This window comes from Peromyscus maniculatus, chromosome 14 (assembly GCF_049852395.1).
Source record: "Peromyscus maniculatus bairdii isolate BWxNUB_F1_BW_parent chromosome 14, HU_Pman_BW_mat_3.1, whole genome shotgun sequence".
NCBI classification, from domain to species: domain Eukaryota; kingdom Metazoa; phylum Chordata; class Mammalia; order Rodentia; family Cricetidae; genus Peromyscus; species Peromyscus maniculatus.
In genome coordinates, this window is record NC_134865.1 from 87,404,028 (window position 1) to 87,416,543 (window position 12,516).

Consider the following 12,516-nt stretch of genomic DNA (forward strand, 5'->3'; position numbering starts at 1 on the left):
AATAACCTCCTGTGTTCTATCAGACCACCATGGTTTAAAGTTAGATTTCAACAACAACAAAAACTACAGAAAACCTACAATCTCATGGAAACTGAATAATGCCCAACTGAATCACCAATGGGTTAAGGAAGAAATAAAGAAAGAAATTAAAGACTTCCTAGAGATCAATGAAAATGAAGACACCACATACCCAAACTTATGGGACACTATGAACGCAGTGTTAAGAGGGAAATTCATAGCACTAAATGCCCACATAAAGAAGTTGGAGAAATCCCACACTAGTGACTTAACAGCACATCTGAAAGCTCTAGAACAAGAAGAAGCAAAGTCTCCCAGGAAGAATAGACGCCAGGAAATTATCAAAGTGAGAGGTGAAATTAATAAATTAGAAACTAAGAGAATAATACAAAGAATTAATGAAACAAAGAGTTGGTTCTTTGAGAAAATCAACAAGATAGACAAGCCCTTATCCAAACTAACCAAAAGACAGAGAGAGAGAATCCAAATCAACAAAATCAGAAATGAAAAGGGGACATAACAACAGACATTGAGGAAATCCAGAGAACTATAAGGTCATATTTCAAAAACTTCTACTCCACAAAACTGGAAAACCTAAAAGAAATGGACATTTTTCTAGATAGGTACCACATACCTAAGTTAAATCAAGACCAGATAAACTATTTAAATAGTCCAATAACCCCTAAGGAAATAGAAACAGTCATTAAAAGTCTCCCAACCAAAAAAAGCCCAGGACCAGATGGTTTCAGCGCAGAATTCTACCAGATCTTCAAAGAAGAGTTAATACCAATACTCTCTAAATTGTTCCACATAATAGAAACAGAAGGAACATTACCAAACTCCTTCTATGAGGCTACAATTACCCTGATTGCTAAACCAAACAAGGATGCAACAAAGAAAGAGAACTACAGACCGATCTCCCTCATGAACATTGATGCAAAAATACTCAATAAAATACTGGCAAACAGACTCCAAGAACACATCAGAACAATTATCCACCATGATCAAGTAGGCTTGATCCCAGTGATGCAAGGGTGGTTCAACATACGAAAGTCCATCAATGTAATACACCATATAAACAAACTCAAAGAAAAAAAACCACATGATCATCTCACTAGATGAAGAAAAGGCATTTGACAAAATCTAACACCCCTTCATGATAAAAGTCTTGGACCGATCAGGAATACAGGGAACATACCTAAACATAATAAAGGCAATATATACCAAACCAACAGCCAACATCAAATTCAATGGAGAGAAACTCAAAGCAATTCCACTAAAATCAGGAGCGAGGCAAGGCTGTCCACTCTCCCCATACTTATTCAATATAGTACTTGAAGTTCTAGCCAGAGCAATAAGACAACATAAGGAGATTAAGGGGATTCAAATTGGAAAGGAAGAAGTCAAGCTTTCCCTATTTGCAGATGACATGATAATATACTTGAGTGACCCCGAAGATTCCACCCAGGAATTGATAAAGCTTATAAACACCTTCAGCAACATAGCAGGATACAAGATCAACTCAAAAAAATCAGTAGCCCTCCTATACACAATGGACAAAGAAGCTGAGAAGGCAATTAGAGATATATCACCCTTTACAATAGCCAAAAATGACATAAAATCCCTTGGGGTAACACTAACCAAGCAAGTGAAGGACCTATATGACAAGAACTTTAAGTTCCTGAAAAAAGAAATTGAAGAAGATGTCAGAAAATGGAAAGATCTCCCATACTCATGGATAGGCAGGGTTAACATAGTAAAAATGGCCATCTTACCAAAAGCAATTTACAGATTCAATGCAATCCCCATCAAAATACCAACACAATTCTTCACAGACCTGGAAAGAATAATACTCAACTTCATATGGAAAAACAAAAAACCCAGGATAGCTAAAAAGAAACCTGTACAATAAAACAACTTCTGGAGGCATCACAATCCCTAACTTCAAGCTCTACTATAGAGCTACAGTAATAAAAACAGCTTGGTATTGGCATAAAAACTGACATGTGGACCAATGGAATTGAATTGAAGACCCTGACATTAATCCACACACCTATGGACATATAATTTTTGACAAAAAAGCCAAAAGTGTACAATGGAAAAAAGAAAGCATCTTCAACAAATGGTTCTGGCATAACTGGATATCAACATGTAGAAGGCTGCAAATAGATCCATATCTGTCACCGTGCACAAAACTTAAGTCCAAGTGGATTAAAGACCTCAAAATAAATCCAGCTACTCTGAACCTGCTAGAAGCGAAAGTAGGAAGTAGTCTTGAACGCATTGGCATAGGAGATCACTTCCTAAATATAACACCAGTAGCGCAGACACTGAGACAAACAATCAATCAATGGGACCTCTTGAAACTGAGAAGCTTTTGTAGAGCAAAGGATACGGTCAACAAGGCAAAGCGACAGCCTAGAGAATGGGAAAAGATCTTCACCAACCCCACATGTGATAGAGGACTGATATCTAGAATATATAAGGAACTCAAGAAATTAGACATCAAAATGACCAACAGTCCAATTGAGACATGGGCTTTAGAATTAAACAGAGAATTCTCAACAGAGGAAACCCAAATGGCTGAAAGACATTTAAGGAATTGCTCAACATCCCTAATCATCAGGGAAATGCAAATCAAAACAACTCTGAGATACCACCTTACGCCTGTCAGAGTGGCTAAGATCAAAAACACTGTAGACACTTTATGCTGGAGAGGATGTGGAACTAGGGGAACTCTCCTCCACTGCTGGTGGGAATGCAAGCTTGTACAACCACTTTGGAAATCAATATGGTGCTTTCTTAGAAATTTGGGAATCAATCTCCCCCAAGATCCAGCTATACCACTCTTGGGCATATACCCAAGAAATGCTCAATCATACCACAAGAGCACTTGCTCAGCTATGTTCATATCAGCATTGTTTGTAATAGCCAAAACCTGGAAACAACCTAGATGCCCTTCAACTGAAGAATGGATAAATAAATTGTGGCACATATACACAATGGAATACTACTCAGCAGAGTAAAACAATGACATCATACCATTTGCAGGCAAATGGATGGATCTAGAAAAAATCATCCTGAGTGAGGTAACCCAGACTCAGAAAGACAAATGTGGTATGTACTCACTCATAAGAATATGCTAGATGTGAAACAAGGATGACTGGACTGCTACTCACATCACCAGTGAGGCTACCTGGAAAACGGGACCCCCAAAAAAGACACGGAGAAATGTACGAGATCTACATGAACAGCCTGGTCATGAGTGGGAACAATGAAGGGCGTCGGTCGAGGGAAAGAGAGTGGGAGATCCCAGCTGGATCAAGAAAAGAGAGGGAGAACAAGGAATAGGAGACCATGGTAAATGAAGACCACATGAGAAGGGGAGGAAGCAGAGACCTAGGGAGGCCCACGGAGATCTACAAAGATACCCCCACAAAAGACTGCTGGCAATAGTCGAGAGACAGCAGGAACTGACCTACTCTGGTGATGGGATGGCCAGAAACCTGATAGTTGTGCCATAAACCCCATCCAAGGACTGAGGAATCTGGATGCAGACATCCATGCCTGGGCCCCTGGTGGAGCACTGGGAGTCTAATTAGTGAGAAAGAAGAGGGTTTTTATGAGCGAGAATTGTTGAAGCCAAGGTTGTATAAAGCACAGGGACAAATAACCAAATGAATGGAAGCACAGGATCTATGAACCAAAGGCCGAGGGGCCCCCAACTGGAACAGGCCCCCTGAATGGGTGAGACAGTCATTTGGCTTGATCTGTTTGGGAGGCAGCTGTGCGTTGGTGCCGGGTCCTAGGCTCCTTGCATGAGTTGGCTGTTTGAATCCTGGGACTTATGCAGGGACACTTGGCTTGGTCTGGGAGGGGGGGAATGGACCTGCCTGGACTGAGTCTACCAGGTCGATCCTGGTCCTCGGGGGAGACCTTGATCTGGAGGAGGTGGGAATAGGGGGTGGGCTGGGGGAGGGGGAGGGGGACGAGAAGGGGAGAACAGGGGAATCTGTGGCTATGAGGTTGAACTGAATGGTGTTGTAAAATAAAATGAAATTTAAAAAAAAGAAAAAAAATTACAGAAAGCCTACAATCTCATGGAAACTGAATAATGCTCCCCTGAACCTCCAATGGGTTAAGCAAGCAAGCAAGAAAGAAATTAAAGACTTCCTAGAATTTAATGAAAATAAATGTATTAGATACCCAAACTTATGGGACGCTATGAAAGCAGTGCTAAAAAAAATTCATAGCACTAAGTGCCCACATAAAGAAGGTGGAGAAATCTCTCACTACTGACTTAACAGCACACCTGAAAGCTCTAGAACAACAAGAAGCAAAGTCACCCAGAAGGAATAGATGCCAGGAAATAATCAAATTGAGAGCTGAAATCAATAAAATAGAAACAAAGACAACAATACAAAAAATTAATGAAACAAAGAGTTGGTTCTTTGAGAAAATCAACAAGATAGGCAAGCCCTTATCCAAACTAAACAAAAGGCAGAGAGAGAGAGAGCATCCACATTAAGAAAATCAGAAATGAAAAGGGAGACATGACAACTAACACTGAGGAAATCCAGAAAATCATCAGGTCATATTTCAAACAAATCTACTCCAAAAAAACTAGAAAATCGAAAAGAAATGGATAATTTTCTGGATATGTACCACATACCTAAGTTAAGTCAAGACCAGATAAACTATTTAAATAGTCCAATAACCCCTAAGGAAATAGAAACAGTCATTAAAAGTCTCCCAACCCAAAAAAGCCCAGGAACAGATGATTTCAATGCAGAATTCTACTAGTATTTCAAAGAAGAGTTAATTCCAATACTCTTCAAATTGTTCCACACACTAGAAGCAGAAGGAACTTTACCAAACTCCTTTTATGAGGCTACAGTTATTTTGATACATAAACAACACAAAGATGCAACAAAAAAAGAGAATTACTGACCAATCTCTCTCATGAACATTGATGCAAAAATGCTCAAAAAAATGTTGGCAACCCAAATAAAAGAATACATCAAAAAATTATCCTCCATAATCAAGTAGTCTTCATCCCAGGGATGCAAGGATGGTTCAACATACTAAATTCTGTCAATGCAATACAACATATAAACCAACTGAATGAAAAAAAATGATTATTTCATCAGATGCTGAAAAGGTCTTTGACAAAATCCAACACCCCTTCATGATAAAGGTCCTAGAGAGATCAGGAATACAAGAAACATACCTAAACATAATAAAGGCAATTTACATCAAGCCAACAACCCACATTAAATTAAATGGAGAGAAACTCAAAGTGATTCCACTAAAATCAGGAACAAGACAAGGCTGTCTGCTCTCCCCATATTTATTCAATATAGTACTTGAAGTTCAAGCTAGAGCAATAAGAAAACAAAAGGAGATCAAGGGGATACAAATTGAAAAGGAAGAAGGCAAACTTTCACTCTTTGCAGATGATATGATATAATACATAAGTGACCACCAAAATTCTCCCAGGAAACTCCTACAGCTGATAAACACCTTCAGTAATGTGGTAGGATACATGATTAACTAAAAAATCAGTAGCCCTCTGATATACAAAGGATAAACAGACTGAGAAAGAAATTGGAGAAATATTACCCTTTACAATAGCCACAAATAAAATAAAATACCATGGGGTAACTCTGACTAAGCAAGTGAAAGGCCTTTATGACAAGAACTTTAAGTTTCTGAAGAAAGAAATTGAAGAAGATATCAGAAAATGGAAAGATCTCCCAAACTCACGGATAGGTAGAATTAACATAGTAAAAATGGCAATCTTACCAAAAACAATCTACAGATTCAATGCAATCCCTATCAAAATCCTAATACAATTCTTCACAGACCTGGAAAGAACAATACTCAACACATGGAAAAACAAAAAACCCAGGATAGCTAAAAGAATCCTGTACAATAAAGCAACTGCTGTAGGCATCATGATCCCTGACTCTACTATAGAGCTACAGTATTAAAAACAACTTCGTACTGGCATAAAAACTGACATGTGGGCCAATGAAATTGAATTGAAGTCCCTGACATTAATCCACACATGTAAGAACATATGATTTTCGACAAAGAAGCCAAAACTGTACAATGGAAAAAAGAAAGCATCTCCAACAAATGGTGCTGGCATAACTGGATGTCAACATGTAGAAGACTGCAAATATGTCCTTATCTGTCACCGTGCACAAAACTTAAATCCAAGTGAATCAAAGACCTCAACATAAACCCAATTACTCTTAACCTGATAGAACAGAAAGTAAGAAATAGTCTTGAATGCATTGGCACCAGAGATTACTTCCTAAATGTAACACCAGTAGCACAGACACTGAGAGAAACAATTAATAAATGGGACCTCCTGGAACTGAGAAGCTTTTGTGGAGCAAAGGACATGGTCTATAAGAGAAAACTGCCAGGTGTTGGTGGCACACGCCTTTAATCCCAGCACTCGAAAGGCAGAGGCAGGCAGATCTTTGTGAGTTCAAGGCCAGCCTGGTCTACAGAGTGAGATTCAGGAAAGGCTCAAAGCTACACAGAGAAACCCAGTCTTGAAAAAAAAAAGACAAAACGACAGCCTACAGATGGGAAAAGGATTCATCAACTCCATATCTGACAGAGGGCTTAACCCTAGAAAATATAAAGAACTCAAGAAACTACCTATCATAATACCTAACAGTCTAATTTAAATATGGTCTACAGAGCTAAACAGAGAATATCCAACAGAAGAAGCTCTAATGGCCAAAAGGACATTTAAGGAATTGCTCAACATCCTTAGGCATCAGGGAAATGCAAACAAAAACCTGTCTGAGATACCATCTTACACCTGTCAGAATGGCTAAGACCAAAAGCAATGCAGACAGCTTATGTTGGAGAGGATAGGGAGCAAGGGGAACACTCCTCCACTTTGGTAGGAGTATAAACTAGTATAGCCACTTTGGAAATCAGTGTGGCAGTTTCTCAGAAAACTGGGAATCTATGTTCCACAAGAGCCAGCTACACCACTCTTTGGCATATACCCAAGGAATGCTCAGTCATAACACAAGGACACATGCTCAACTATGTTCATAGCAGTATTATTTGTAATAGCCAGAACCTGGCAACAACCTAGATACACCTCAACTGAGGAATGTATAAAGAGAATGTGGTACATATAAACAATGGAGTACTACTCAGCAGAGGAAAACAATGACATCATGAATTTTTCAGGGAAGTGAATGGAACTAGAAAATATCATCTTGAGTGAGGTAACACAGACTCAGAAGTATAAACATGGTATATACCCACTCATAAGTGGATACTAGATGTTAAGCAAATGAAAACTAAACAATAATCCACAATCCCAGAGTAGCCAGCTACCAAGGAAGATACAAGTGGGAAGCATGGATCACCCTGAGAAGGGGAAATAGATGAGATCTTCATGAATAAACTAGGGATGAGGGGTGGGCAATGGAGTGTAGGTGATAGGAGATGAGAACATAAGGAATAGAAAGGGTGGAGTTGGAACTGGGATGGAATGGGAAAGCAATGAAAGAGATACCATTATGGAGGAAGAAACCATGGGGATAGAGAGAAACCCGGTGCTAGGGAATTTGACAGGAATTCTCAAGGATGACCCCAGGTTGGACTACAAGAAGTAGTGGAAAGGGTACCTGAACTGAACTGGCTTACCCCAGTGATCAGATCAGTGAATAGCCTAACTGTCATCACAGAGTTTTTCTCCAGTGACTGATAGAAGCAGATGCAAAGATCCACAGCCAAACACTAGGCAGAGCTCCAGTCTAGTCAAAGAGAGAGATGAGGGATTCTATGAACAAGTGCATCAGGATCATGACGGGGAAACCTATAGAGAAGACAAAACCAAACTAGTGAAAACTCATGAAATTTGGATCAACAATTGTGGAGACTTCATGGGACTGGACTAGGCCCTCTGCATGGGGAGATAGTTATGTAGCTTGATCTGCTTGTGAGGGCCCCTGATGTTATGATCAGCATTCATCCCTGGTACATGAGCAGTCTTTTTGGAGCAAACTACCTTGTGCAGCCTTGAGGCAGGGGAGGAGCTTGGACCTGCCTCTACTGAATGTGTCTTCCCATGGGGGGCCTTGCCTTCTTGTGGGTGAGAATGTGGGGTGGGTTAGGAGGGAGAGGCTGGGGAGAAGGAGTAGGGAAGATGAGGATCTTTGATTGGTGTGTAAAATGAATGAAATATTTTCTTAATTAGAAAAAAGAAAAAAATGACTATGAAGTGACAAAGGGAGCTTCAGAATGATGATATTTGGGCAAGTCTCCAGTCTAATCTTCTCTGTCATCTCAGTCCCAGGGCAGCTTCCAGCTCTTCCAGGGTTTCTGACACATTCAGGATATGGGTTGTAACACTGTGTCTCTCCCACAATAATAGACAGCAGAGTCCTCAGATGTCAGGCTGCTAAGCTCCATGTAGGCTGTGCTGGAGGATGTGTCTGCAGTCAGTTTGGCCTTGCCCTTGAACTTCTGATTGTAGTCAGTACCACCATTTCCAGGATAAATATTTCCAATAAACTCCAGGCCCTGTCCAAGCCTCTGCTTCACCCAGTGCATCAAGTAGTTAGTGAAGGTGTAGCCTGAAGCCTTGCAGGACAACTTCACTGAGGAACCAGGTTTCTTCAGCTCAGGACCAGACTGCTGCAGCTGGACCTGGGAGTGGACACCTGTGGAGAGAAAGGAAGAGTGGATGTCATTGTCACCTCAGTCCCTGTTCCTTCTTCAGGTTTGGAACTGGAAAGCCCCTTACCTGTAGTTACTGACAGGAGGAAGAGGATGATCCAGCTCCATCCCATGGTGAGGACCTGTATGCTCAGTGACTGTGGAGAGGACACTGGTCATAAGTTGGTGTTTGGTGTGGACATCTCTGTCTTTACCACTATAGACTCACATGATTTGCATATTAATGACACAGGATACTTCATATATAAGGACCTAGTCTAGATGGAGAAGTTGGCAGAATAAACCTGGGTCAGGCAGCAGGATGCTGAGATCCAAATCCTCATCCTGTCTGAGGAAGTATCTTTCCCCAAGACCTGTGCAGACCCTGTTTGTATAACTTCAAGGCCTGATCTCTCAATTAAAAAAAATAGAATTCCAACCTGAGACATCTGGTCTACTTTGGGCCAAAATTGATTTTCAAGTGGTGATTGTGATGAGGATAATAGTGTCTGGAAATTCTAAAACTCCTAAATTAGGAGCATTTGTAATCTTCTTTCAAATGCAACCTTTTAATATTTGCTTTTCTAGCAGGTTGCAGGTGTGTAATTCCTGGATTTGGTTTTAAATCCTTTCTTGTTTATTTGTTAACATTCAATATAGAGATGAAAAGGTTATGGAGTTGAGTGGTTGGGAGGTGGGGAGGTAGCAAAGATTAGGGTGGAGTTGTACAGGAAAACCATGGCTAGACTATACTGAATAAAAATGTTTTTCACAAAATCAAAAATAAATAAATAAATCTTAATAAAATAAATGAGAAAAAAATAAATCTGTGCACTGTTGAAAAAAGAATTTTTACTATGTTTGAACATGGAGACTTCACCTATCAACTGCAGCAGGTGTTCAGCTAACAGACTTTAGGAAGGAAAGGAGTCCACAGAGGCTGTGGAGTCCCCTCAATGCCTCATCTCATTTCGTCCTATTGATTATTGGTTCAAGTGTGCCCCCTGCTGGTCATGACCTCGTCTGCATGTTGGTATGGCTTATTTTATTCAGTTTTTGTTTTTGTTTTTGTTTTGTTTTGTTTTTAACAAAGAAAACTGAAGTGTTTATTTCGTTATTCTTTACCAATAAAAAATCAGAATTCAGATGTCTGTGTAATAACCTGAAAGATCAGAGAAGCAGGGGAGCAGCCAACAGTAACCTCCTACCACTTCTGTTCCTCGTTCCAAAAGGGCTGAGATCCTCTCTCAGCCTCACCTTATTACTTCCTGTTTCGTATCTGTCCATGGTGCTCCAAACGTCTATGGTTAATTTTGGTCAGCTACTGGCTACCCCTACCTTCTGACTCAAAGCAGGCTTTATTTTCACAATTTAATCAAAATATCACAAAGCTGTGCAAAAAAATGTAGTAGGCATGACAATAATAGAAAAAGCAGCTTGATTTGACACCCTCCCTTCCTTCTATAGTATTGAAAACTAAAACTATCTCCTTGTACATGCTAAGCAAGCACCCCACCACTGAGCTGTATCTGCACCTTATGCCTTCACTTTAAACCAATTAGAGGCTAGGTATAGTATCATATACCTGTAACCCCAGCAGGTCGAGACAGGAGGACACTAGTTCAAAGTCTACATGACCTAGTGACTTTGAAGACTACATTAAATTCACCCACTTTCTCTCTATATGTATGTATATCTAGGATGATGCTGGCTGCAGAGCCTGATTCCCTGAGTTGTAGTCTCAGAACCCACAAGACAGAAAGTTTGGCTTTGACTTCTTATAAATCATTACATGTGTATGTGAGTACAGAAACAAATACAAATAATAAACATCTCTATTAAAATTTAAAAGAAAAATATTAGGTTCCAGGATGTAGTTCAGTTGGTAGAATGCTGCCTAGCATGCATGAAGCCCTGCTTTAAATCTCTAGCACCACATAAAGTGGAGGAACCCTAGCACTGGGGAAGTGGAGGCAGAAGCATCAGAAGTCAAAGGTCATCCTTGACTTTACAGTGAGGCTTCATCAGCAGGAGTCTTCCTCTCACGTCTTTTCTTTGATTCTGTCTTCATTCCTTGGGAAAACTCCCTCCTCAGTGTATGGCCTCTGCTCATGCTTATATCACACATTCTCCTTTTAACAAATTAAACATAAATGAAACTTTTCATTCCAAGCATCAGTCTGTCAATCCCAGGAAATGCTTGTGATTTGTTCCATTCTGACTATATAGCATTCCCCGAACCAATCACGTTCCAGGGAGGTTAGCTATTATTGGCCAGTCATATTCATAACTATGCTCTTCTAGGAAGGAATATAGGATTTATGACTATCAATCTAGAGATGGAATATATACCAGCCAAATATAAATTCATACATCACACCACAAACTAATCGTTTGGCTTCTTTATAACCACACGTTGACTTCTTCCATAGCTTTGATTTTAAGAATGACTCTACTCAATAATTATCCCATTTCCTATTGAAAACAGACTCATATTCCACCTGGAGACAGCCATGTGGGAACCATGAGAGACAATTCCAACCCAGGGCTCTCTGGATGTGGTTCTTCATGGTCTGTGATCATTATACTGAAGTTTATCTGACTCTCTTGAAGAGTAATGTATGCCTGCAACTTCAGTGCTCAGATAACTCGATTACAAAGAAAAGGCCTTTTATTTTTCTGGAAATACTGAACATGTGTCCGAGATTGATTATAAATTGTGCTTTTTCTGTTATTAATATTTCTCACAATGTAAGGGTCTTCTGTAAATGTCTTCCATGTTGGCAGATGGATCCAGCTCCAGCACTATACACTGGTATTATAGAGTCATTAGAAAAAATTGTAGCATGACAAATCACTGCGCCAAGAAAAAATAGGCATATTACTTTTGCCTAAACCCAAGAAATTATGGAATTGACCTGGTCTAGCTGCTTTGTAAGGCATGTCAGATGTTTCCAGGTTAGAGTCCTTGGTTTCTGGAACACTGTGCACCTTTCAGCTCCTAAGAAATTGAGGCATTCCCTCTGTCAGTGAAGCTTTCAAGTTACCTCTGTTTCTCTACGTTTCTTAGAAGTCTTCAAAGCATATAGAAGATTGAAAGGGCAATTGGTCTTAGACGTTCATCTTTTATACCCTCTAAACTTGCAAATGTCATTGTATCCTGGAATATACCATTGTATTCATTCTGGCAACTGCCATTATACTCTCATTTGGATAAGAGTAGAGCAAGTCCAATTGCTTGCAATAAAATTGTCACATGTCAGTGTTGATGAGACCCCTCTATCATGGCCTGGTTAAAATTCAGTTATCACTGACCATAATCAGGCCAACTTGACTTGGTAACTAAATGTTAGCATCTTAAAAGGTTTGTATCAATTGGACTTATATCTTTTTTTTTTTTTTTTTGGTTTTTCGAGACAGGGTTTCTCTGCGTAGCTTTGCGCCTTTCCTGGAGCTCACTTGGTAGCCCAGGCTGGCCTCGAACTCACAGAGATCCGCCTGGCTCTGCCTCCCAAGTGCTGGGATTAAAGGCGTGCGCCACCACCGCCCGGCCTGGACTTATATCTTTATTAAAGACTTTTTTGCCCAAATGCCAGCAGAACAAGCTCTTTTCACATTTATTAAATATTAAACATACATTTATCTCTTTCCTTCAACAGACATAGGAGGTATTCAGAAGTTAATCCTCAAACACCTGGTGGACACAGTGTGCTCAATCTGCAATTTCACTGTGGTCATCACAAGTCACTGACAGCAATGTGGGCTGATGCTCACGCTTGTGTTAAATAACAGACA

The 12,516-nt window shown here is 40.0% G+C and overlaps 1 gene segment (V, D, J or C); it reads right to left on the reverse strand.

Moving 5' to 3' along the window:
- Nucleotides 1-5,368: 5,368 nt before the first annotated feature.
- Nucleotides 5,369-8,855, reverse strand: LOC102919690 (Ig heavy chain V region 108A-like). The segment is given in 3 exon segments: nucleotides 5,369-5,396; nucleotides 8,414-8,726; nucleotides 8,810-8,855. Coding segments are annotated over 3 exon segments (387 nt in total).
- Nucleotides 8,856-12,516: the final 3,661 nt, after the last annotated feature.